The sequence below is a fragment of the Sparus aurata genome, chromosome 11, assembly GCF_900880675.1.
Source record: "Sparus aurata chromosome 11, fSpaAur1.1, whole genome shotgun sequence".
In the NCBI taxonomy this organism is placed as follows: Eukaryota; Metazoa; Chordata; class Actinopteri; order Spariformes; family Sparidae; genus Sparus; species Sparus aurata.
Genome location: NC_044197.1, coordinates 31,042,541 through 31,069,928, shown reverse-complemented (window position 1 = coordinate 31,069,928; position 27,388 = coordinate 31,042,541). Strand labels below are relative to the sequence as shown.

At 43.5% G+C, this 27,388-nt stretch overlaps 2 protein-coding genes across 2 annotated transcripts; one reads left to right on the top strand and one right to left on the bottom strand.

Moving 5' to 3' along the window:
• Positions 1–2,106: 2,106 nt before the first annotated feature.
• igfbp3 (insulin-like growth factor binding protein 3) lies at positions 2,107–23,195 on the top strand. The gene is made up of 4 exons (XM_030433545.1): positions 2,107–2,672; positions 6,622–6,866; positions 9,824–9,943; positions 19,872–23,195. The coding sequence occupies exons 1-4, from the start codon at positions 2,309–2,311 to the stop codon at positions 19,995–19,997; spliced, it is 855 nt and encodes a 284-aa protein (XP_030289405.1). The 5' UTR covers positions 2,107–2,308; the 3' UTR covers positions 19,998–23,195.
• Positions 23,196–23,723: 528 nt separating this feature from the next.
• Positions 23,724–26,459, bottom strand: igfbp1a (insulin-like growth factor binding protein 1a). The gene is made up of 4 exons (XM_030433533.1): positions 25,906–26,459; positions 25,591–25,760; positions 25,181–25,309; positions 23,724–24,895 (listed from the first exon to the last, which is right to left on the bottom strand). Exons 1-4 carry the CDS (start codon positions 26,285–26,287, stop codon positions 24,785–24,787), a joined length of 792 nt encoding a protein of 263 aa, XP_030289393.1. The 5' UTR covers positions 26,288–26,459; the 3' UTR covers positions 23,724–24,784.
• Positions 26,460–27,388: the final 929 nt, after the last annotated feature.

The following is a 27,388-nucleotide window of genomic DNA, read 5'->3' as shown; positions in this document are numbered from 1 at the left end:
GGCACGTAGCATGTAAAATGTCTGTTTTATGTATGAAGTGATATGTGGGTCATAACGTGGTCAGGGAGTGCAGTGCACACTGATGGTAAAGCTCACATATGAAGACAGCCTATGTTGACAGCGAGATCATTTGCTGCTTGAATCACATGTGGAGGAAGGAAACAAATAAATCTATCCAAATCCTTTCTTCCCCACAAAACCTCAAATTATAAAGTGCATTGTGCCAGTGTTACTGAGGACCGTCATCGACTTTGAGTTTCCAATCAATGATTTATGGCCTGAAATGTGCTGCATTGTGGGAATGTAATGCAGAGGAATGTTGCCTGAGACAGACGCTGTAACAAAGGAGAGATTAATAACGAGAGAACATCAGTTTCCTTAAGGTGGAGAAGACAGAGGGGATGAAAGACAAAGGTGCGTGAGGACAAGATCATTGAGTAAGACAAATGGTGTCTCTTATTATAGTTTGCCGAGACTGCGGCACAGATGTGGCTGAACATATGGTTTGGAAAATGAGATGTGCAGGTGCCAGCAATTGTCTGATTTATCTTGTTATGAAACCCAAACTGTCCAAAGGCAAATTACAAGACACTGACTGTCAAATCTGGAGTTCTGAAGGATCCCAGTGGATGTTCAGGATAAAGTGAATGTTAGGCTATGTCCTGACTGGTTGACCTTTACCACATCTCCATTATCTCTTCTGCGCTGCGAGATATCTGATTAAGCAAAAATGTCATAAAACTAGAACGTCAGATCTATTTAGGCTGTGTATATATATATTGTCTCAAGGCCAGTTTAGCTGGGGTAACAATAACAGCAGCAAGAGGATGAACCTTGCGTCCTTTACAGTACAACAAAATAAACTAGATTCACACAAAGCGGGCACACTTTCCCAAAAACGTCTTTTTGCCGAATTAGTCTAAACTGTAAGGGCATTTTAGGTAAATCAGACCCTGGACAATAACAAGCCAAAGGTCAGAAGCTGAATATTTCAAGCATGAAAAAATGCAGCAAAAGAAAAAAATGTCAAGTAATAAGAAAACTAATCTTAGCCAGAGACGATTTTTTGCTATTCTGGGGGTGTTTCTTTACCCTCTGCTTGTTTTTCATTATGCAGTCTCAACACTTTTTCTGCTACTGAGGTGGAAATCACACAATGGCCGATACTGATTGCTTTATTTTCTCAGTGTGTACCCCCCTCTCGCGTTTGTTATTGCAGAGCAGGAGGATATGCCGGACTGGGGGGCGATGCTGAGGCTGCAAAATCTAAACGTTTTCTGTCTAATAATTTGAAATCCTGTGGGGTTGAGGGGAGACACACAGGAGGGAAGGTGCAGGGGGTCTGGATGCTTGCCCGTGGGGGCTCGGACAAAGTGCCAGATAGCCAGGTCTGCTCGGGGTATGTGAAAGGTGAGCACTGCTTCACAAGCTATTTGGGGAAGGGGTCAGGTATGCAGCCTGGTCTGCACGTGCGCGGTGGCTGTGGCTGGTGTTCTGACTGACATGTGCATCCGAATACTGCAGCTTTCTAAAACCCACGACAGTAAAGCAATACCTCTTTGGCTGCACCCACCGCTGAGCGTGTGGTCACACACAGACAGAGGTTACATGCAAAGAAATTATTGTTTTAGTGGGTTAATATGGAGGCCACCTATACACCTGCCCAGAGGAATGTTTTATCAGTGTTGCATGTGGGGGGTAGCACCAATGGCATTCACTCACATACCACTGATGCCAGCAGGGGATGTGGCCAGCGGTGTGGAAACCTCCAGAGGTTTGGGAACAGTCAACACAGAAGAAACCCTCCCTGCTGCAGCCCGTGTCTCTCAGTGACATGCATCTTATCTGTAACATAAAGAATAGTTATATTAATGAAAGTGAAGAGAAATATAACCAGTATTTAAAGCTACATCCCATCTGCAGCTCACTTTACTTTCCAGTTTTGGGACAAGAAATCAAATATCCAGATGGAAACAAACACTTTTAATTCTTCACTTTTTTTTTTTCTCCTTTTTGCATCAAGTCTTCTGTTCATTATTATACGGGATTAAGAGAGTTGACTGTTGGAGCAGGTCTCTCCCCAGCCTGGATGTAGCGGTCCCTCATATCGGGGCTCTCCGTTTACATTATTCATACAGAGGAGGGTGTGACTTGTTGGCTCTTTTTTTCCGCCTGTATAAAACGAGAAGTTCGCGTAAAAGAAAATACAGATGGAGAAGGCTAGCCGGCTCGCTGTGTCACAGAGAGTCCCCTTAAGCCTACGTGACAACTCACATACTGTCCCTTTGTGACCAGCTTAATCGGCAGAATGCCCGGTCTCTGTGTGCTTTGTCTCGCCGCGGCGCTGGCTGCGTTCGTCCGGCTCGCCGGCACGGTGGGGCCGGTGGTCCGCTGCGAGCCTTGCGACTCCGGGGCGCTCCTGCTGTGCAAGCCACTGCCGAAGGACTGCGCGGAGCGGGTGAGGGAGCCCGGCTGCGGCTGCTGCATGTCGTGCGCCCTCGGCGAGGGACAGGCGTGTGGAGTGTACACGGCGCGCTGTGGCTCCGGCTTGACCTGCCAGCACCAGCCGAGGGAGAGCCGGCCACTGCAAGCTCTGCTGGAGGGACGGGGAGTGTGCTCCAGCGCCGCGTCCAAAAAACTCAACAGCATTCTCATACCGGCGCAAAAACAAGGTAAAGAGCGCTGTTTTCATGTGTGCTGGTAGAGAAATTGCTGTTTTTTTTCTGTGTGTGTTGTAATATGTTGGCTGTGACAGGCGCTCTCTCTCACCTCGGGAGGTGTTGCTCTGTGCTGAGATGGCCTTGGGAGTTCCCTGCGCATGGAAACACCGATCAAGTGCCTTGTATTGATAGTGGGTGAGATAAAGCTGTTCATGATGGATCTACTGGAGATGTAAGGCGCAAAGAAACATTGGCAAAATCTATTCTTCGTGCTGTTTTGCAGCGTGCCACAGCGTAGAACACCAGCCCGCAGGGTTTTAGAGGGGAGGCTTGACTCGCACAGTGATGTGTTCCCGTGGGTTAAACAAACCCCATAGGCTCCTGCAAGTATGAGTGGAGAACACCAGCTATGGGCTGGAGGTTTACGCAGCAATGAATCGTAGCCTTCCCCACCAGGCGGCCACTTTATCCATCTCCAGCCTTGGATAATCATGCGTAAAATTCACAACGACAGCTAAGAAATTAGAAGATTGTCTTTTGTGGTTTGGAGATGCTTGATTTTAAGGAAATGTCGTCACTGCTTTTGCTCTCTTACTTTTTTTGAACACACACACACACGCACACAAACACACACACTCAGCCTGGCTCCCTCAAACCAATAGTTAAGCAATGCCACATACATACTGTAAGTATACAGTATTTAGCTGAGGCTGCGCGCAGACCATGTCCTTGTCTTCTCTAATGTCCTTATTTTCCTTCAAGTAAAGCGCTTGGATTTTTGTACATAGCATGAAAATATGTGCTGTTACTTTCCTGGTCCAGGATGTGGGCCAACACATCTCGACTGTGTGGCGGGGGGGGGGGGGATTTCTCTGAATTCCCTTTAAGCAACAAGCACACACTAACGATCAGTCAGTATCAGTGAGCCCAAGCTGCATAATTCCTTTTAACATGCCTCCATTTCAGCTCATATTGAGAGCTCTTGGTGTTGTGTGTCTGAATGATGCACGTTGCTCACACTGGCAAAACGGCACACATGCCACCTCCGTGTGAATACACACTGTTGTGTGTTTAGGCACTGCTGACGTCAGGCTTACAGGAGCCTCTGTGTGTGTTTTCTTCTTCCTGGTTATTTGCTTTGGCCATAGTAATGTGTGGTGTGCAAGCACTCAGCAGTCACATTGTCATACTCACACACTGCAGACACACACATGCTTATGCGTCCACACACACTCTGAGACCATCGTCAACTTGCCCAAACTGTTCCACTCATCTTACTTTTTCACTTTCGGTCTTTCTCTCTCTTCTTCTACCTCTCCTCTTTCCTTTTCTTCTCTTTATGACTTTGCAGCCTCTGATTTGAGACAAAAAATAACATTACTTCCCACCTGGAAGCAGGTAAGTGCCTCTTCTCAGGCTTGTAAAGCAGAGGACAATAAATAACAGGAGTGAGACTGTATCAGTGTTTACTTCATGACAGTATCGCCACTATCGGAGATGGGGGAAAAAAGATGGGAAATGATCCCAAGCTCCCCTGCTGGTCGATTGTGTAAGTGCAGCCCAGTGGTTTCCACCGCCATCAGTCCCCAGCTCCAGAGCAGCCTCTCCTCCCAGACATTAACAAGCTCTCCTCACCGCAGTTTGTACTATTTACCCCTGTGCCATTATACAAACAAATTGCGTAATGTGTTTATCTAAAACGCCCCAGACTTCCTACGAAGGTTATATAAAAGTTTATATTGACAATTAAAATTAACGCTTGCAGGAATCTTAAAAAGGGCTCAATATTCTTGTCCTTGTATGGACATTTACGGGCGCTCAGAAAAACCACGTGGAGGTTGATTCAGGTTAAAGAGCATCTGCTGCTTTCTGACTCCGTCTTGTGCCAGTTGATGCTGTTGTTGACATCCATGTTGTTATTCCGAGTTCTGGAGAGCCTGGGAGACTGCGGAGCCCTACCACGTCACTAATTGATCAGGTGGTCAGGGAGAAAGGGTGGGCTGCCAGCCTGCCTGCCCACATGAGCTACACCCCTACATGCCCGTCTGCCACCCTCACCGCAGCTCTCCAACACAAAATCTGCTTCGAGTTAATGGTTTAAAACTGTGTTTGGGTGTGTGTGAGCCGCTGCATGTGTGTTCCTATCATCCCTCTGCCTCGTCAGGACGTCTCCAAGCTCAGTTAGTTAGCGGTGGCGTGGTTGACCGGGTGGCACATGGTGGTCAGTTTGGTCCTCTCCTATATTAGGGAGGAGCATTTGGAGCCCCCACCTCTCTTCCTCTCTGTCAGATGGTCACCACTCTGTCTTTAACAATTTGACAGGAATCTTTGCCAGCACCACGGGCTATTAATATATCTGCTCCCTCATCTCCCACTTGGCCTCTTACTGCCCTAACCTCCTCTTCTTTTAGCCCCAATCCCCTGTTCCCCACCCTGCACATATAAACACATACACAACATTTTCTGCCTCACAGCGTCCTTAAAAAGTCTTGTTTACACTCAGTCCCTCTCTGTGGCTCTATCTCTTGGTCGGCATGCTGTGGAAATTTGTGGATATGAAATTGTCATGTTTCTGTTTATTACTTGGCTCCATCACTGGCTCCAAACAGTCCACAAGGCAATGAGCTAACTTTATTTTGTTCCTTTCAAACAGGACTCTCTTAGACAGTCAAGAATCCTCTGTTGGATTAAGAGAAGCAGGGTTTTATGATCTCATCCAGTATGATAATGTTTTGTCATAACTGAAGACTAAAATAACACCATAACACTTACGTTAGCTTCCAATTCGTAGCGTCTAAAGGAAGTTAAGGGGAAATATTATGATATTTAGGAGCTGATTCCAATTTTAGCACCACATGTATTAAATACAAATTGCATAATATGATGTTGTAGGCTAATAAAATCTTGCCTTAAGTCTGTTTAAAACTAATTTTAAGATTTGTGAATAGTTTTCTCTTTCCATAAGAAGTCCCAGGGACAGACACAATCTGGTACAAGGGCGATTACACCGATTTTTCGGCATTAAATCATACGATAAGAACAGGTGTAACTTAAAAGTGACTGTACTGAAACTTGTCAAACTTGGATTGGATCAACAAGTGGACTCCAGCTACGTTCAAAACACAGTTTCATATTTGTAAAACCCTTTTTCTCTTTTTGAAAATGGAGAAAGTGTCATTTCCGAGCTTTTTCAGCATTCACATCACATAAGAGGGACACAGTTCAATCAGGAGAGACTTTTTTGAGTGAACACAAAGATTTAATGCCATGTGTACAAAGAGAATGAGAAAGTCTTTAGCGGTTAGACTTCATCGTGATGAGGTAATATTTGGGGAGGTGATGAAGCTTTGGTAGAATAGGAAACCTCTTGATGGGGTCTACTTACTGGTGGTGGTGATGGAGGAAGAAGGTCCTGGTCAGTAGAACTGATCCACTGGATGAAGAGTCAGAGGTGGATGGGTGGAGGAGGGTCGCATGAATACCCGAAATGACAGCTAACAGCAGAGAGGAGAGCGGTTAATGTTTGACAGCAGAAACATGATTGGCTGATAGTGTTCGCGGCAGAATGTGGTTGGTTGAATAGAGAGGGGGGAGTACATGAAAAAACGCCCATGTCAGGTGAATGGAGGGAACAGGGAGAGAGGTGAATGAAATGATAGTCTTCCTGAATGAATTCACGCTGAGCTTCATTAAGTATAGTTCATCAGTCTGTTTAGTCCAGATTTGATGAGTGTAAGTATGGTGGTTTTGTGTCTCAATTGTGAAAAAGGTACAAAGTGAAGGTTTTAGAAGTCTGTTAGTGTGTAGAAAACACTTCTATCACAAAAAACTACAAAAACATTGAAAATGAAGCCACTGACTTTTATCATTTATCCTCCCCATTATCCTCTGAATAGGAAACTACAACTTGGATACTAACTGAAACATTTGAGAATTGATGACCTCCCCTGTTTCCATACAGATACAAATCAAGTAGAAGAAGGCTGTGCCAACGTGACCACGACAATGACGGTGGTGCCCAGCGTTGCGACCGTGAAGGGCGGGCACAGTCGTGGCTCGATGGACACCAGGCCTCCGCTGCACAATAAACTTATCCAGAAAGATCATAACAAGAAGACTCAGAGTTACAAGGTAGAGTCTGTGTCAGGAGGAGCCAATATGGACATTCACAACTTCTCCCTGGAGAACAAGAGGGAGACTGAGTATGTAAGTCACACCCAGAGGCAATGACATTTATGTTGAACATATTCTTGTGGTGCTACTTGAAGGAAAATCAGTGGTGGCAGCGGTTCATAAAGACAGATGTTGACCGTGACCCCACTATGACTAGCTTCAAGCTAACTCTGAACAGTACATAAAAAAGTAAAATTTACTGTAAGTATTGTCAATTGTACCTTTCAAATAAAATAAATGAGCTGCTTTTCTACTAAATATGCTGTCTACAAATTTTTAAAAGTCGTGAGCCATATATATCCAAGCAGAAGAACAGAGTATGTCACTGAGTGGCTGCAAAATGTTAGCTTGCTAGGTTTGGCTTACTTAAGCTAACTAGTTAATCTTCAAGCTGCTATGTATTTTGCTCAGAATATGAACAACACATTTACATTTTTACTTGATGTTCCTGTCCTTTTGAAAACATGAATTATGAATACAACGTGAAAAGAAATCAGTGAAAAAGTAATGAGCAGCTGAAAATGGTCAGCCTGCATGATTTCTTGCTAGCTAACAAGTTATCTGTATTGCATTTTTTCAATATTTGACCAAAGTAAACAACATAAAAACAATTATAATTGATATTATATAGATCACATACCCAGAGAGGAAAAAACTTGTTGTTGTTGAGAAGCTAAAGCAGACAGTTTTTGCAAGCTAGTGAGCTGTCTATCTACCTTGTATTTTGTACTCAATATTTAATATAAGTTTAATTTAAAATTGCTTGAGTTGGCATTTAGGAAACTGAAATTATTAAAATGACATACCCAGTGATAGGAAGGGTATCTGCCGTTAAACGGTGACAGGCAGGATTTTTGCAACAGTAGCTAGTTATCTCTCTAGCTAGCTCACATTTTATTTGCACATATATGTAAGATACATCAACATTTAGAATGACAAAAGTTAGCCTATTAAATTACAAAAAATCTTGAACATCACATGAAGCTCACAAGCTACCAGCTACATTTAGATGTAAAACCAAATGTGTGTGAAAACTGCAAGTTAACCTAATTAGCTTGTCTGCTTAATTCTGTTTAGTTCGGATATGTTTCACAAAGTTTTGACCTTTCAAAGGCTTTCACAACTGTTAGCTGTTCAAAGGGACTTACCTAGTGCTACCTTGTGCTTTTGTGCCTTTTCAGAATAGTTTGACAGGGACAACTCCTTTTATTTGAACTGGAATTACAAACAATTATTATAATCCAAGTAAAAGTGATTAAACTGTCTTTATGAACAACTGCTATGGAAGTTTAAAGTGTTTCACATCATATTCCAGACACCTACTTAAAGGTACCATGTTTGCTTTAATTTGAAATACCCTTGGACACATTCAACACCTTATCTGGAGCCCATATGAACATTAAAACAAACATAAATCATTCCCAAGCTAACACGAGCATGGTCAGTATCCTTGTATTCTCTATATTACTGCATACTTTATCTCTTTTCCCTCATTACCACCAGCCTCTGTCAATAGGCATCATCACCATGAGCCATGGAGAGACAGCAGTCTGCAAATTTTAAAAAACTTTAAACAATCTGGCTTAAGTGGACACTGAAGAGAAATAGCAGTCTTTCGGGGAAGAGGGAGGCAGGAATTGGGGATGCTGTAGTTCATGAAGCTTATCTCTGAGGTCATCAGGACGAATCAGTCTGAGGTTGTTGTTTTTTTATTGTATTTTTACCAGAGACACCACCCACTGATAAGCACCCAAATAAAGTTGCAGATCTCATCAGTGAAATTATCCAGTTTTTTTGAATGGAACCCTACAGATTATACTAGGTCTCTACTAGCACATGGATGTATGCAGATGGCAAGAAAGCATATCACTGTCAACCTAGGTGGTAGGTGGTATGCATGAGCAGCCCCATGCTTGAAATACACAAGACACAAACAGTATGCAGAATCTCTCATTAAAATGTTGATCTACAGAGCAGTTTGTGGCCAAACACTCCATAGGGTTCCTTTAAGTTACCTGCTGTTGTTTAAACAACATCATTTTTGGTAATGTGCCATCACACATTCTGTAAGAGAAGGTACCACTTTTTTTCCAGAAAGCTGACATCTAATTTTGGTCTGAATGCCTTCATCCTGGACCTAACGCAGGGATCATCACTGCACCTCCATGTTGTTCTGACATAAATCAAATGTTTTTTGCAGGATAAACATTTCAATTCTAGTCACAATCTCCAAGTTTCCAAAACTAACAAACTGAGTTTTGGAAACTTTTGAATACAAGGATAATATGAATGTGATGTTGCAAATTACCATCCTCTGAATATCTCTGTCTAACTTTATCCCCTAAAGGAACAGTCCACCCAAACATGAGGATTCAGCCATTACCTCTTCACCCCATGTTGATCTGTCTGAAGTGGGTGCGAGACCTCAACTGTGCATTGAGGGTGTAAATAACATATTTTGAAATCAATTCAGGATTTTAGGGCTTCCAAATAAAGGTATTCCAGAGACTTGGTTACATCCAACGAGCTTGATGGAGCCATTTAATGTTTTTTTATGGTTGTCTTTATTAACGTTTTACAGTAACTTATAGTTACATTAGTCCTTTTGGAGAATGCTGCAACATTGTTTTGCTGTGAAGCTCCAGAAACGTTTTGTGGATTCAAAACTTCACCTGACTTTCTATCGGCATAATGTCGACAAGATAAAGACTGAATTTCTATTTTTGGCTGAACTGTTCCTTCTAAATGATGTGTTTAAACAAGCAGATATGATCATACAGTGTGGGGAAATTGTTTTTCTAACATCAAAACTGCCTCGCGAGAAGGTTAATGTGACATTCGAGGTTCAGGAGGTTAACTTTTATAGACTCTGATGTTCACCATAAATGCATGTATTTGCGTGAACACTCCTTATGTTCTTTGTGTCTGTGACAGTGTAAATATGAGTGTGTAATATCTGTGTTTTTGGGGTGTGTTTGCCGTGTTGCTAGGGGCCGTGTCGGCGGGAGATGGAGAGCATCCTGAGCAGTCTTAAAATCAGCAACGTGCTCAACCCGAGAGGCTTCCGCATACCTAATTGTGACAGAAAGGGATTCTACAAGAAAAAACAGGTGAATGGCTCTCCCTGCTGTTTCATCTCTACTTTTCTTCAACACACACACCTGCAGACATGCTAATAGACTCACCGCATGCCTGAACACTTCCAAAGAATCCTCGCAGACTCATCCCACCCACCCACACATGCACAATCCCCCTTTTTTGTGCAGCGCGGGTTGCCTTGACAGCCACATCAACACTATATTATCAGAATGGCTAATAACCATGTATTACACCAGTAAATGCACTGCAGCTGTCTGACTCATGCCTCACAGGAAATGAAGTCGGTCAGGTGTGTTTGTGGGTGTGTGGTGTGGGAGAGTGTGGGGGGTAGGGATGTAAGAATGTGGTCTGGGAGTGTGTGTGGCACGGAGATGCGGCGGCAGGGGAGTGTATGTATGGCGCTTGTTTGATGGCGGTAGTTTTGGTGAGGGTGTGTAGGTGTGGGGTGCTGTTGGTGAGGTAAAAAAAACAAACAGGCTGTCACTGGTTTAGTTTTTCTTGTCCGTGGTACAGCAGACTCAGGCCACCCATGGCCTGCTCATTTGAAAGACGGGAAAGCGGAAATTCGTTGGAGAGGTTCGGTCAGAGATGTTCTGCCTTGAAGAGAGGAGGGGTGAGACCGGAAAGGTGGCGGATGGATAGGAGGGGTGGTGAGGCACCGTCGAGACATACGGCTTGTCAAATAAACACCACCATCCAATTTCCTGAGGCTGGGAGTCTTATCGGAGGGATTCCACGGAGCTCGAGCCCATTCTGAGAAACTGATGAGTCACCTAAAAAAACCCCACTAGCACCGTGAGTCAGAGACCAACTCAAGCCACACACACAAAACACACACATGAAATAAAATCAAACTCTAATATACTTACCTCACTCTTTCCCCAAACCAAAAGTGTGGTTGCATTGTTGCTTTTATTAAAATCAGACTCCTTCCCCGCCTTTTCCTGGATTTCATCAAGAAATATCAACCAGGAAAGTGTTAGTTCTGGTCTGAGTGTGTGTGAGTGTGTGTGAGTGTGTGTGTGTGCGTATATGTGTAAATGTGTGTGTGTGCAACATTGTGCCAGCCCTTTTTGCGCTCATCTCAGAGGGCCGGTTGGGTGCAGGGTGTTGTGTTAAATCCATCATATGGGATGAGCCTTCACAGTGTGTTGCAGAGATTTATGACCAGAAACACAGCGAAGAGGAGACCGTGTGAACCGTCTAGGGTGACAATACTGTGAGGGGGGGGGGGGGCGTAACCACACACATGTGCTTGAGCTGTCTCAGGATCTAAAAGTGACAAATCTTTTAATATCAGATGGCCAGGAATGGTTGAAAGGGGGCTGGGAGACGCTGGTGGTTTCCTCTTTCATATGGACCGTATCCATCAAATAGCACCAGGAATTAACATGGCTTTTCGGCCACGTAGTTCCAGGAATGATAGATCAACAGGAACTTAAAATATCATAACTAACTATACATGAGTGCTTTTTGATCATTCATGTTTGAATCTAATGAACCATAGGTTGATTAGGCAAGTTAGACTGATAATGGATCAGATAACCGTTGATAACGATAACGTTTTTTTCTCACACAAACGATACAGAGTCATTGAATGACACATGCAGAAGTAGAAGAGGAGAGCTCTTTTCAGAGTTTCTGGGGAACCAGGAAAGATTAGGCAACCAGGTTAAACAGTTTTGGGCTGGTTTGTTCTTTGTTTTCTCCTTTCTGTTAGAGGACAATGTGATGTTCATGGGGGAAGGGTTGTTAGTAATGCTAGAAAGGCAAGACACTGATTATCAAAGTATTGTTGATCTGCTGAGTGCTCTCTGTGTTTATTGTCTGTCCTCGTATTCAGGCTATAATCAGGAATTCAGCTACATTATTCACAACGATGGTACAGCCAGTAATCGCCTGTACTTTCAAAATAATTCTCGGGAAGGTAATTGAGCACCAGAACTGTTGCAAACTGGTTCCAATCTATCAGAACTGTATGCCTCGGAGGTTATCAATTCCTTTTAACAATGCCTGGATGTATTTCTCCTTCTTGCAGTAGCAAAACATGATTTCAGACTCTTACGCTGCCGGATTTGCAAGAAGAAGGAATCAATGCAGAGAGGAAGAAACAGTCCAAAGTGTGACTAAGAAAGATGGCAAAGGTGCTAGTTGCAATGCATACAGCACTTCTGTTGCAGAGGTTAAATATACTGCAATACAATTATAATAAAATCAATTCCCTTTCATAATGAATACAGCACAGAAGTTAAATAGACCAGTGTGTCCTGTAGACTCACTCACCACCACAGAGCTCGAACTCTGACGCAAGGACAATTGGGGAGGATGGACACAGGTTAATCTGGTTTAAATGCAGAAAAAGAGTTGAGTTGAGTTCCTAGAAAAGATTCCGAGTTCCAGATAAAGTCAGCTGTGGTGAGATGAAATTAATCTTGGTTTTCATGGATTCCTGTCATGATTGATTTTGTACAGGAGCAAAGTGACCATACCATACAAACATCTGAAACCCATCCTGCAGCATATTTGCTCCCTCGCTGTCCATTCCACATACTTTACTATGCTCTGCATGTAGCAATCTTTAATTTTTCAGCCAAAATATGACAGATGTAAACTATAACAAAGACACTGCAGTCATTTGTAGGGCTACACTCATTCGTCACTTGTGACCGTTGGCTTGGCAGACTGAGCTGTCATGGAGAAGTACGAGAAGCAATATTTACTCACCTCCACACACCTGATCAAATGCTTTGTGAAGAAGTGTTGATTGTTTTCCTTGAAATGTTACACTAAATATGTGACCTTTTTCCACTCTGAATTATGTCACCATTGGAATAAGGACTACACCAAATATTGGTTTTATCACGTTTAAAATGGAGATTATTTTACTTTACCTTTTTTAACACTACAGTGGGTACAATTTGACACCAGATAGTTTGATTTTGGGTCGAATACTTTTTTAAGGATCAACTACCTGTGTTCAGTGTATGTGTGTTGGTGGTAATCTGAGATTGCCTCGGGGCTACAGGAGAAGTTTGAGCAGTGTTAGGGCTACCTTGGCTACAGAGAAACCTATTTTTAGCAGCAGTTAGATGAATTGGCCCAGTATCCCAGTTCAGGCCATGCATGCCCAACACTGACCCACTCATTACACCCCACAAAGTCTCACACTCTCTCTCACTCTGACTTCTCCCTCTCAGGCTAGCTCTCTCTTATTCATCATTTCACCGAACCATCATTACCCGCATTGTGCCCTGCCTACGTCCTCTACCCGTCTTTTGTTCTCCCTGCCCGCTCCATCATTCTGTCCATCCTGCCCTTCCGCCCACCTGGCTTTTCCTTCCTTGTTTGGCCAGAAATCACCCCGCAGACGGTTTCTGAATGGGACGACAGTGTCTGCATCTCTCTGTGTACTCTTTCAGAGTTTAGAGTGTGTGTCTAGAGGAAGAGGAGGAGGAGGAAGAGGCAGTGGGTTAAGGATGTGAGCCAGGTGCCTGCATACCCTTATCCCTCCTCCCTAGCTGGGTCCCAACAGTGCCAGGGCCCATAAGGGCTGACTTATTGAGCGTGACTCAGAGTGATCTGTGGAAACGTACACACCGACCACAATGGCTTTATAATAACTGGCCAACCTCCGTGGACCCAGACAGCTATTTTCACTCTGTCTCTCTCCCTCATTCTCTTCCCTCCCTGGATTTCTAATCCACCTCGCCTTCCTTCCCACTGGAGGATATAGACATTTCTTCGCCGTGACTGTTGCATGACATGTAGAGGCAAGTCACATATGTCATTTTCTGTGCCAATATGGTACCTGTTAGTCGGTACTGATAACAAATTTATACTTCAGTACTTAAGATTATTATCTACAAAACACTTTTATTATTAAGCAACAGTGTTTAATGCAAGGACGTAACACATCAAAGTCATGATTGGGATCAGGAAATATCCAAGAATGAGTTACCAGGAAGTCAACCAGGCATTCAGTGTTAACTTTTGTTACTGTTTAATACTTAACGAACATATTTCAGTGTATATTCAAAAAGTAGTAAGGTTTTATAGCCTGTCATGTTATGTGTAAGGCTTCAATAAATAATCATTACCTCCACCAAGGTGGTTATGTTTTAAGCCTCTTTGTTGTTTGGTTGGTTGGTTTTTCAGTAGGATTATACAAAATGGCAAACATTGCATTTGCTCTTGATTTAATAATCAGGTGTATTAAGGGGGATGGTAACTATCTAGCCTGGTGCAGATAAAGGGAACTGTTGGGCCTTGGCAGGGATACAGTATATGCTCTATTGAATACAATTGTAGTTTTCATTATTGATTACTCTTTCAGTTCAGAGTGTAAAGGTTCAATGATATGAATCAGAAATCTTATTTACCATTAAAGATACAAGCACAGGGGCACCCATTAGCTCAGCTGGTAGAGCGGGTGTCCAGAGGCCAACAAAATACTTTTAAAAAAAAGATACAAGTGCAAGTGTTTTGATTGATTTAATGTACTATGAACCGATAGATGGTTGACTGCAGTGCTGGAATGAAATTAAGTACATTTACTCAACTACTGTACTTAAATACAATTTTAAGTTAATTTTCTGGAGAAAAACATCGTACTTTTACTCCACTACATTTATTTGACAACTTACACTAAGTTACCAGTTACTTTGCAGATGGTATGCTTCATCAGAGCCAAGTAACACATTTTAAATTTATTTTATTTTATCACGATCAGATAAAACATTTTTTGATAGTCTGAAAAAAGCTGAACATTATAATTGGTTGAGTTAAAGCAAACAGTATCTACAAACGTTTAAATATATGTACATTTTTACTTTTACTTGTAATATTTATACCTGAATACATTTTTTACAAGATATTTACTTTTAATTCTTACGTATATTTGATATCTAAGTACTGTTCGTATGCATGGAATTCACTTTCACCAAAGTAATATTTTAACACAATATCTTTACTTTTACTAAAGTATGACTTTTGGGTACTTTTTATAACATGCTGACTGCATTAAACAAATGTTAAGAGCTGCATCACACTCTATTGTATCACACTTAATCGACTAACCATAAGTTGAAAGATATTCAGTTTTAAAAAAGCATGAAATGCAGCAGTGCCATATGTAGAAGTTGGTATTTAAACTAAATTAGGTGGTAATCACTGATTATTTGTCTGTTGATCAACTAATCAGCTAAAAATGTGCTGTTCAAATTGTCCTCTTCTTCCCCGATTGCCTTTTGATCTCTCTTTCACCACATCCGTTCATTACTTCTATTGATTATTTAGGATCCTATTTAAAGTCTGTGTTGCTCCATTCTTCTTAAACAAAGGAATGATTCTGCAGTTGAATTCACTGGACTCTCATTAACTTTTTTTTTTTTCAGAAAAAGTAATATCCTGCAGCTACTCCCAATACACTTGCAAACACACACACAGATGCACCCTCTTTTACACAAATACATGTGTGCTCCCATACACACACAAACACATCACATTTTATGAGCTTGTGTTTATCCTGTGGTCAGACTGGGCTCTTTTTAATGTCCGTGAAGCCCAGTGGTGCTGCTATTAGCCATAAAGAGCGGCATCACAAGAGCACGCATTCATACGCACAACACATGCGCATGCACACCCCATAAAGGTAGCATTATGAAAGTGCGAGGTGGATGAAATGTGCTTTTTTAGTGAAGGACATGTGGACCACGCAGGACCAGTGTCAAGGCAGAGAAAATGGGGCACGAGGTCCGAGCTGACCTCTGAGCTAAGGTTCAGACTTGGTTGTTCAGGCAGCCATGATGGGAATACTACTGCAAAAACTATATTCTGAGTATCGGCTACTCACCTCACTGTGCTTTTCCTGGATGACACCAGCTAGAGACCACTTAGATTTAAGATATAGCAGAGCCTGACACAGAAATTCAAAAGATATGCCTGTAGTAAAATAAGAAACAGAGTCACCAGAGAGACTTAACATGTTGAAAATATGTTAAATATGTTATAACATATTTTTTAAAGGCTATTATCTTTTTGAGAAAAAATGCCAAAATATACATTGCTGTGTTACGGTTGAAATATTGATTTGCCTTTTTTTTAAGTAAATTCTCACCAAAATGTGTGGTATCTATCATAGTTACTATCACTGGCTCGCCCTGCCAAAAATATGACTCATCAATACGACACATCCTATTTTTTCCGTGATAGTGCTTCTCTTTGAACAACAAATTCATGTTGGCGGATGGTGGGCAGCAGTGTCCTACAGCTAATAGCTAACATAGCTAATAGCTAATGGGCCCTAAACACACACCCGAAGTTAATGTTAAGAGAAACCTGAAGCATTAAACAGTGAATGGCAGTTTAATGGAACAACACAAAAAGTTTACAGTAAATAAATTGACTGAAGCACTGTAGCTGAGTACAGTTTTGAGGTACAAGTACTTTGAATGCTTATAAAAAGCAAAGAAACAAAATGGATGGATTTCAATAACTTTGGCACGTCGGTTGAAGTGTTTTTCCTGGTCAAAAAGTTAGGCTGGAGCTCTGGTCATGAATAACTAAAAGAAAAAGAAAGAAAGAAAGAAAGAAAAAGAATGAAAGAAAGAAAGAAAGAAAGAAAGAAAGAAAGAAAGAAAGAAAGAAAGTCTTCAGCTTGGATGTTTGGCTGTCTTCAACACGTGTGTGTGTGTGTGTGTGTGTGTGTGTGTGTGTGTGTGTTGTGTGTGTGTGTGTGTGTGTGTGTGTGTGTGTGTGTTTGTGTGTGTAGATTGAAGCAGTAAAGAAAGGATCGCTTGAGATGACTGCTAATAGTTCACAGATGAAAGAGAGACTGAGCGGAAATTCAAAGGTAGCCAAGCAACAGGGGAATGCACACATGCACATTTTGCTCTTCCTCTCCCTTCCGCCTCTCCTTTGGCTTTTCAACCCTCCCACACACACACACACACATTGAGCAGGCACATCCAGGACTCCATCATCATTAACCAGAGGAACACAATGTTAAGCTCCTCTCCGCGGTCTCGTCCACTGGGTCAGGGCTAAAATAGAAGCTGGCCGCAGACTCAGACGATGACGAGAAAAGGAGGGAGGAGAGGAGAGAGAGAGAGAGAGACAGACAAAAAACAGAGTGAGACAGAAGAGAAGGAAGACGAAGAGAGGAAGGTAGGAAGGAGAGGGGCTGAGTTCTCCAAAAAGAATCCCTCGATGATGTTAGTGTGTGAGAATGGGGCGTGTCGGGCTGTGTACTCGCCCCCAGACTGCTGCAGTAGTTGTTGGTATTTTAATGGGCCTCTGTCTCTATAAAGCTGCCTTTGATCATGCACTCAGGCTGCACGTGGATGTTGACTACACCGGAAACAGACACCTGGTCACACTCTAAACTAAAGCCTGTCTCGCTGTCTGCCTCGCTGTCTGTCATCCTACAGTGCAGACCATGCGTTTAACAGAGTTTAGTTTTGGTTCTGCACTCCTGAGTGTCTGAGTTTAAATGAAACAATGACAAGTACAAAGTTGTGCAGAAATTGTAGCTGTTTGTATTCTGCCTCTTGACGGTAAAGAGTACAACAGGAACATGTGTCATTGGATAGTACCATACATGCCTCAGGCATATGAATACATTTGAGGATATGCCACTTAGATGGAGTTGGAGATGAAGTTGTGGTCACGGTTGAGCATTACTGCATTCTGGTAGTATCTCCCAAGTTATGTTTATGACAAAATTAGCTCATACATGTCTGTACTCTAAACACAGCTAAACCTGATGAAAACAAATTACTCTTCTAATTGCAAGTAGATGACTTTTCTCTTTTTGTTACTAGTTGTATCTAGCTCAACGTCATGAGCACAATGGAAAACGGTAGAAAGCAGCATGGAAAGCATTCAAAATGTTACTTTTTTATATATTCTACTTAATTCTTTCCTTTAAACTCAATCAATTGAAAAACATCTGAGCACTGCTTGATTTACCCTTTAGCATCCTTTACTCAAAACGACTAAGGGAATGGTAGTTGCTTCTGCATAGTTACGTGTTTCCTGTAAAGACGGGAAGCAGCCAATAGCGCAGAACTTAACTTATGCCCCAGCCCACCCCTTAACCACCAAGTTGCCGGCGCTGACTCTCCCCAAACTGGCAAGTCCCATGGAACACAGTCTGACCAGTTTGAGAACACGGCCTCCGGGGTAACAGTCAATTTGATAAAGAGAATACAATACCAATGTCATTTATTCATCAGGTTTGGAACCTGGCAACCTGGGGTTAGCAAGGACCGCTTACCCAGCAACAAAGCTACTGGTATCTGTCTACCAGGAAATTCCATAAATCACTTCATTACTCCAACTGGCCTCCATCAACGCTCTTGAAGGCCGTCTATTGTCCCATTCCGAAGGTGTTCACAGAGAAGCTGCTGGTGATCACCATGTTTGTTAGCCATTACTTTAGCAACAGGTAAAGCTATCTGTTCGTGAAGACAGCAGAGGGAAACCCAGAAAACATTTTTGAAAACACAAAAGACAGTTGAGGAGCATATCCGCACTTGATCTGACTCAGAACACAAGGATTAGGATTTAGTTTTTCTGGGTGCCTGGATTTCGTTTATGATTAATATTATGAGCTCACCTACTCAATTTTTGCCTACACTGTGTTAAATAGAGCGACCAGTCACCTTCTCTTCTTTCTTCTCTCCTTGTTCTCAATTAGATTTTTAATTGTGAAAAAATGGACAGATTGATTAGTGATTTTAAAAAATGCAGAACCACTGGTAAGTAACCAGCTTACCCTCAGAACGTTTGTCTCACTTAAAATCCAGTGTACTTGTACTTATTGGCAGTATACAGTATACTGTCCACTACTTACTCACTGCACTGCCAGTGAGACAGGCAGACAGGTGTGTCTCGGCCCTGGCTGGTCAGCTCTCCGCTCTGTCTGTTCCACATATGTACCCCGAATGGAGCCCATAAAGTTGCCACTCTACAAAGCCCGGCCCCCCTGTGGGACATCTGATATTACTGCACAAATGTGTGAGAGTCTGTATGTGTGTGTAAGCAGGTGGGGGTATGTATGCATACAGTACATACAAGTCATGTTTGTGTGCGCCTTCATGTTTGCTGATGTGTGTTTATGTGTGCACATGCACGTGCGCTTGTGCACACGCAGGCCATAATCAGCTCCAGATGATTTTGAGCGTCTGCCAGCTTCCCAGAATAGCAGCACTGGTTTCCTTGCAGCCCTCCAACTGGCCTTGGCAAATATTTTAGCAACTCCATGTTTACCCTTACACTCCTTCACTCTCACTCAGTCAGTGCGTTTCTCATTGCTGTCTCTCTCTCTATTGAAAAGAATCTATTTGTTTTACCCCCACTGGTCTGGAGCGCATCAGGCTGATAAATAAACTCATAGACGAGACAAACTCAACAGCATGCTGCCTGCGTGAGGACGCCTGAGCGAGCCTGTCCCGCTCCAATCTCGACACATTTGTTATTGTCTTTCACAAGGCGAGCAGCTGCATCATCTGCAGTGTTTATCTCTGATTGTTTCGGCACATAAAAACTTAGAGACAGCTCCAGACAGCCGGGCATTCCTCTCCGTGATCAATGAGATGTTTGTCTGATTAGGGTTGAGGCATGAGCATCCAAAATCTAAAAGCAAACGGAGAGAGGTGGAGTCGTATTATAGTACACAAATGCATGCTAAAGGTGGTGTTTATAAAGCTGTGTCAGGGTAATTCCTCACCTTGGAAATGTTAATCTGTTTTCACAATGTGTCTCAAAGTGATAAGTCCTCCGCTGCTCTGGTGGAAGTCCGAGTTAGCTGACTGATTTTTGTCTACGCCCGTCCTGTGCCACCTGTTCAGTCCCTCTTGTTGACGGCTGCGCACATTAATCTTCGCAACAAGCAGCATACTAATTCTTCTTCTCCTCCACCTTTTCTTTTCTTTGCAGTGCCGTCCATCCAAAGGCAGGAGGCGGGGCTTCTGCTGGTGCGTGGACAAATACGGGCAGCCTCTGCCCGGCTTCGATGGCAGGGAACGAGGCGAGACACAGTGCTACAACCTGGAGAGCAAATGAGAAGACGGAGGGATGACGAGTGGACGAGGAGAAGAGAAGGGGGGAGGGAAAAAGACAGAGAGAGAGAGAGAGAGAGAGAAAGAGAGCCTACTTTGCTCTTGCATGTAGTTTTATGTCAAAATTTGAAGGGGCTCTGGACGTTTTGATTTCAGGTCTCATTTCTGTTGGAGAGTTAGGGAGAGAACAAGGGGGGAGGGGTGAAGCTCAGCCTCTGCGACCAGCCAAGCCTCCTGTCCATCACAGCTATCTGTCCTGTGCTTAGGGAACCTCTATCCTCTCTTTAAAAAAGAAAACATTTAAGCTAAAAGCTGAGAGAGGAGAAGGAGAGAATCCCACCATCTGCACTATTCTTTTAGAGAGAGAGGAAGGAAGGGACTTTTCCACTCACTTTAAAGAGGACTCGTTTGTGGCTGTGACCTGAAGCACCGCACTACCACCGTTTCAGTCTTGTGTGTCTGTCTGTGAGTGTGTCTTCATGTGTGAGCACCTGCATCGCGTACGTGTGCACAGCTGCATGTCTGTAAAAGATGCCGTGCAAGTGTGTGCTCTCCCAAAAGTGTTTATGTAAATACTTTGTGTCACTAAACTGAGCTTAGACATTCTCAGCCCCTGCTCCATTAAACAATACAGACATAAACACTCTCTGGCTCAGGGTCCATTTTGAAGTAAAGGATTATGGGACAGCAGGGCTTTGACTTCTCATCCAACAAAGTGGTCGCCCAGGGCCCTCCTCGCTGCCTCTTGCTTGACCCTCGTCCTGCTGTTGGGAAGGGAATGGAGGCAGTTACAGTGCCTTAAAAACAGACCTGTTCATGCATCCCCTCCCCTTCATCCTCCGTAGTTCTCAATTAAAGGGACACGTCACTGAAAATCTACCATTTGGGTATCAAATACTCACCGCCTCCAGCCTTGAAACATGGCTCTGGAAAATTGTATCTTACACTTTAGTGGATGGAAGCAGCTAAAGTAGATTTGACACTGCAAGACCAGCATGAAAACATCCATAGAAACATCTAAAGGCATCCTCTTCAATGTTGATCCATATACTGTTCGTCTCACAGAATATTTTTAGGTGCATTCTCGTCTGTGAGGTACTGAGTATTTGGAACATATTCAAAGAAATGAGTCGACAGTGGAGAAGTGCAAAATGTGCTGAATTATAAGCGTGGTTCCTAACCTCACGAAATGATGTCTGATATCTTCCTGGTTCAAGTAGATCTATTGTTTAGCAGGAAACTCCTGAAATTTCTAATCAAAAATAATTTTTTGGGTGTTTGTTTTTTAAAAACCCAGTCTACGTTCCATTAATATAATCTCTGCTCACATTCTCTGGCCAGTTGAATCCAGTGCAACAGCTGTAAATCAAAGCTGCCAGAAAAGAAAGAGTGAGTGACAAACTTTGCGGAGCCAATTTTCAAGCTCACAGGAGGTGAAACGTTCATACTCAACAGACAGATGTTTGGTTTTGTCTTGAGGTGCTCACACACTGCCCTGCAGTTTTAGGGATTAGATTGGTAAGATTAGTCTGCCGTCTGTCTCTTTCCCACCACCTTCAGTACCATGTCCCTGTCCCTCTAACACCTGCTGTCCTGTGTCCTCATGCAGCTCCAGTGTTGAAGTCCTACATGTCTTTACGTCCTGTCAAAAGCGTCCTTGTCTGTGTGCCTGATCCCATCCTCGTGTCCACCACACTAACCTGAGCTGTTATGCCCCACTCCAGACCAGCTCAACTCCGGTCGTCTTCCATCAGTGGTGCAACCTGGTGTAGGCTTGTTTGAACGGGGCGAGCCCGGTGTGAACGGCCGCCCGCACGCTTCAAGCACAAGCACAAGCACTTAAAGCACTTTAGCTGTGCCGCTACTCGTCAGTGCATGCAGTTAAAGACAATTGGTCCTCTCTGCATCTGCATACCTTTGCTTCGAGGTAATGTCAGATGAAACAGTGTGATACTGTAAGAAAACAATAATAACCCAGGGAGGAAAAAAAAGAAAGAGAGGAAAAAAAACGAAGCTACACCAGGACTTCTGATAGCGAACCTAGCGAAACACCCCTCAGACATTTTCCGTTCAATGCAACTATTTTTCTTTTTTGTTGTTGTTGTTTTTGTCTCTTTGAAAAATGCTTGTATGATCGTATGCCAACAAATCTCCACAAGGTGGACTCAGCACCAAATATGCATTCACATGAGTGGTAGGGGGTCTGAGAGAGGAGGCAGGGTCCTCCCCGACGAGCTTCCTGCCCGATGCTCTCCCACATCCTGTGTAAAGACTTGAAAAGTAGAGAGAGTGCCGACAAAGAATGCTTGCCCAGTAGCTCGGTAGCATGAAAATCGGCTGTACACTTCCTTTAATAGACAGCAGCAACCTACAACCAGCCTGTTGGTGCTATATCCCATCTATTCAAAGACTTGATGTACGGGGAGGAACATACATAAAAATATGTTTAAGCTATTCCCTCCCTAACATTTGTAAGTGTGTCTTTTTATATATTATTATTATTATTATTATTATTATTATTATTATTTCCTGGCCAGCTATGTGTCTGACTAGACATCATGTACAGTACTTAAAAATGAAAATTATTTATCTAAGAAAGAACTATAAGCTGATCCAAACTAGGTTTTCTTATGAACAATTCAGTGACTCACCGATTGCACAGCAAAGTCTATATGATTCAGTGTATTTTGGGGAATATAATCACTAATGAATGTTTTATTTTTTAATGAACCTTTTCCTTCTGTTACTCAGCAGTATCATTTGTAAGCTCCGTGCCCAGCAGGCGAGCTTCAGCCTCGGGGCCGAAATCTGTGTCAGTCAGTCACTCAGGTCTCTGGTAATCTTAGTTCACTGCTCCTTCAGGCCAGTGAACCTCTCACCTCTCAGTAAGTCACTTCTCTCCATGCACACCCAGCCATCCCGCCTCAAGTCTGTTAGTGCAGAGCCAGGGTCACACATCTGTAACGTCACTTTTTATTTTGTATTATTTTTTCCTCTCTGCTGGTCATGTTAAAGAATCTCTCTGTTCACGGGTAAATGTACTTTTGTTTTTCATTTCAAGCTCATCCTTTGATTCAAGCTTTCCATGATACTAAACTAGAAATCACACAGCTATTATTTTCTGAGAAAAGGAAATGATTTTGATTCAAAGTATAATTTGTATTTAATGTCTTTTTCTAAATAAAAAGTGAACACATTTTAAGGTTCCGTCTCTGAGGTGTGTGTTTTGTCTTGTGTTGTCAGCAGCTGTCAGTAGCTTATAGAGCAAACCCCCCGTCAGCTTCACTTCTGCAATCAGGACACAACATTTGCTCTTGTTGAAGTCCTTGAATGCAATCAGGCTCCCCTCAGTCTTGCAAAGTGTCAATAAGGATAAAGCAAAGGCTCGATTTGTAAAGAATAAAAATAAATCTGGTGGTGCCAGGCAGGCTGGCAGTGGGCACGAGAGGTTGAGGCGAATTCCTGTGCCCGACCAAGGCAAACAGAGAGCAGGTCAAAAGGCAGCGCAGAGCTGCAAGTCCCCGCGATCCTTCTAAAGTTAGACAAGGACCTCCACTTTAGATCGCCGTGATAACACTGCACACAAACACACACCCAATATAGAAAAATGTGGTCTGGGAGTGCATCTACACACACACTTTCATAATCCTGATGAAGCTGTTATGATTCTGATGTTGTGATTCCACAAAATAAACCAGCCTGAGGTGAAAGGCCAGGAAGCACATAGCTGAGGTTAATGTTTTTATTAAATATATCACCTATTTTTTTACATTACATCTCAATTACAAAAGTGTACATACACACGAGAGAGCAGTTAGTCACTTTGGAATAGACTCACATAAACAATAATTCTCTCTCCAACAGCAGCATGTAGGTAGAGCGGGTTCACTGCGGGACTCGCTCGTTGTGGTCATGTGTTCTTGGTCAGAGAGAACAGCAACATGTAAAGTAAAATAGCATTTTCTTTTGACAGATACATTAAGACAAAGGACAACAGAAACATAAATATTGGAGGTAGGTTAATGTAGAAATACCCGTCTGAGAGGCAGCGCAGGGAGATGCCGCCTGTCATGTTATCTGTAATCCCATGGAATCATGGGAAATGGTTTCTGAGACTGTTTAAGAATTCCAGACTGAGAGTTTTGCATTTACTGACAAGAGCTGATCATGTGTCACATCAGGAAGAAAAAAAAGACATCAACAAAAGAGGAAGATAGAACAATGGCAACAATGAAAATGAATCATAAAAACAACATTTAGAAAATACTTCTAAATGACATTTGGTCACTCAGTGCTTTTGTTCTTGCTTGGCTTGTCACAAAAACCAAACCTCCAGACAACTCCTTTAAAGGTAGAGCGAGGTCAACTCAGCAGTGGAGTTACTCAGGGCCAAGATACATATATACACTTTATACACCCATAAAAATAATAATATAACAATAATAAGGCAAAAAAAATGATATAAATACTCATAAAATAATTACAAATAACAAATAAAAAGAAATAAAATGGAAATAAATAAGGCGGAAGAGTAGAAGTAAATGCATCAATATTAAAATCTTCTTTTAAGAAAAACAAAAATAGATTTTTTTTCTCTTTGGGACAGGTGGAGGGAGGGAGGGAGGGGTTTAGGGTGGTCGGGACCAGCAGCCCCACAATGACAGTGTACCTGAATTAAACACCACCATGGACAAGATCAATAAATAAACAGCTATTAAAAAGGAAAAAAATCAGTGGCTTGTTTCTTCTTTTTCTGTTCTTGTGTGAGATCTGCGTCAGAGGTTGATCTCTTTAAGGGCACTCGGCGTCCGCAGGCAGATCGGTCGATCCTAAAATCTTCTTGCCGTTCCAAGAGTTCACACACCAGCATCGACCCCTCTGTCCATCCAGAGAGGACTCGCACTGCAGAGACACATTTTCCTTTTACTTAACTGCTTTCATTTTCATTCCTGGTGTGATGCACACATGTACGATCATGCAGCACTGACTGGGTGCCATCCCGCTCACACACACACACACACTCTCCCTCTCTCTCTCTCTGAGGTGCTGAACAAATCCTTGCCTGCAACCTTAACACTCACACACAATCATTCTGAAGCTGTGGTTGGAATAATCTTGGCTCTCACAAACAACTTGAGTTTCTTTCATGCACAGACACACACTTACACAAAGCCTGAAGACACTAACCTGTTTTGGTTTGTAAAGCCCACGTTTGTCACAGTTGGGGAGGTAGAATCTGGTTAATTTGTCTCCTAATTTCTGCTGGGATTTGGCAATCTTGTCCAAGGCTCTCTGCAGCTCCACGTGACAGGGCCCCTGCAGAGGAGACAGGAGACAGGTGAGTGAAGGGTTAACAGAGCCCTGCACAGAAATAATAATCCACACTGCTTTATTATCAGCACACACGTGGGCTGACATCAAACTGCATGTAAAACTTGTAATAACAAGCATCCCCATCCTCCTCTCCCTCTCCATCATCTCCTTAAACGGCGCATGAGCTCCCCCTTGCGGAGCACCAGTCCTCCCCCCAAAAAACTTTTAGTAACTGCACATAGAGGATTTCACTTCTCAATGATAGTACAGTGTTTGGCTCGTACCGTTTCGAGCAGCTTCTTGCGGATGGCGACGAGTTTGGCTTTCATGCTCTCCTGAGCGTCGGCAGCAGCCCGCGGGTCGTAGGGCTTACTGTGACCGGGGAGGTAGTGGCTGGAGCCGGGGTCCGAGACGATGGCTGCGTTCTCCACCTCAGCCTCTGGCTCTCCCTGATCTGAAGGAGGAAATTGAATGAATGTGAAGTTGGACTGACTGGATGTGACTGTAAGCGGCTCCAGAATGCATCAGACAAGTGTTCCGGTGTTGCGTTAAAGAGGATTTGCTGGATGTGGATGTAAATGTTGAGGTTATAGGCCTACCTTGTGCTTGGGGCTCGGGGGTCGTCTCTGGTTCAGTGCTCTCCGTGCACACGGCTTGTCCCCGTGTGAGGGAGTGCAGCGGCCGGGGGTCGCCGGGTCTCGGGGTGCACCTCAGTCCGGAGCCGCACGGCGCCGTGTAGATCCCGCACAGCTCCCCAGCCGCCAGGGCGCAGGCGAGGCAACATCCACAGCCAGGCTCCCGCAGCACCTCGGCGCAACCGGGCGCTACCGCTGGACACTGGCTTAGCTTCTCCGGAGTACACGGGGCGCATCGGATCGGCTCTGGCCCTACCACCGGGGACCCCAGCGTCCCTGTGGCCAGCACGGAGCACACCGCTGCCACCACGACGTGCTGCAAATATAATCCACCCGTGGCCAACATAGTGAGCTGGATACCAAATATAGAATATAAAATGTAGAGCAAGGTAGAGAGGATGATGAGAGGTGAAAGCCGGTTCTTGCTCAGTTGTGTCTTTCGTTTGATTTTGGGAAAATGTCTAACTGTGTGTTGCGCGCAGCCGTATTTATAGCCGGGTCCTCCGAGAGTGTTTGACGCATCGGCGTTATGAATGATTTCTGAAAAGAAGGTGTGATGATAGGATGGGCTCTGATTGGCCCGCCTGTGTCCGGTCAGGCAGCTCATTTGAATACAACATCACGTCAATATTTATTTTGGAACAGGCAGTGCCGGCACGTATCGCCGCCGAGTGACGACACCAGTGTTTGATGTTGCAAACAAGGACCCCCCTTTTCTCACCCCGGTGCTGCTGAGCTACGTTACCTCGCCACGGTGCCACTCTACAGTTACAACACACAGGCTGAGAGTTTGATTCTGTTTGTTTTCAAACTCTCACCGAGGAGCTGGTTTGACAGGTGAAGCGTGTTTGTTTTCCAAATGAGCTCCTTCGCTTAGAAACGACGCTTCGTTGACAAAAGTTTGTCCGTTAATTGTCTGCTACAAACTTCCTACACAACTTTGGGAACAACTATGAGCCCAAATTACAGAGCGTGGGCCCGCTGAGGGCCAACAGGCGGCTCTAATGTGACATGAGGAAGCATCCGTGCACCGCAGATGGACAATAAATTCAACTTTCAGAAATAGCTTCGCAAATGAAGAACACCGTTTTACGCCGGTGAGTCAGAAAATCGGGACTCCCGGGTATGTGAGCTCCGTGTCCCTCTGGCGCGCATGGACAGGCTTTGGGACCGGTCCAGGAGATGTCCAGTTGTAATTACCAATTTCCTGCGACAATAATAGACCAAAGCTTTGAATGGGGGCTGCGCTGACATGGCCGCAGACACGTCCCTTGCCTGGCCCCTCTCTCTCTAGGGGCATTAATGGTCCTGGTGGACAGCGTGCACGTCTTCACGGCTCTCTGCAGAACATTTGACGTCCTGTCATGGCCATGTGAGAACGGATCTGAAAAGAGACTTTAAAAAAAAAAAAAGAAGCACTGCCCCTTTATTTTGTTGATGTATTTCC

Bases quoted from the DNA above. Each gene is read 5' to 3' on its own strand.
- igfbp3 (XM_030433545.1), top strand. From the start codon at position 2,309: ATGCCCGGTCTCTGTGTGCTTTGTCTCGCCGCGGCGCTGGCTGCGTTC. The intron at 6,867-9,823 runs GTAAGTCACACC...CCGTGTTGCTAG, and splicing joins ACAAGAGGGAGACTGAGTAT to GGGCCGTGTCGGCGGGAGAT. The intron at 9,944-19,871 runs GTGAATGGCTCT...TTTTCTTTGCAG, and splicing joins GATTCTACAAGAAAAAACAG to TGCCGTCCATCCAAAGGCAG.
- igfbp1a (XM_030433533.1), bottom strand. From the start codon at position 26,287: ATGTTGGCCACGGGTGGATTATATTTGCAGCACGTCGTGGTGGCAGCG. The intron at 25,310-25,590 runs GTACGAGCCAAA...TCTCCTCTGCAG, and splicing joins GCAAGAAGCTGCTCGAAACG to GGGCCCTGTCACGTGGAGCT. The intron at 24,896-25,180 runs GTTAGTGTCTTC...GTGTCTCTGCAG, and splicing joins GGCTTTACAAACCAAAACAG to TGCGAGTCCTCTCTGGATGG.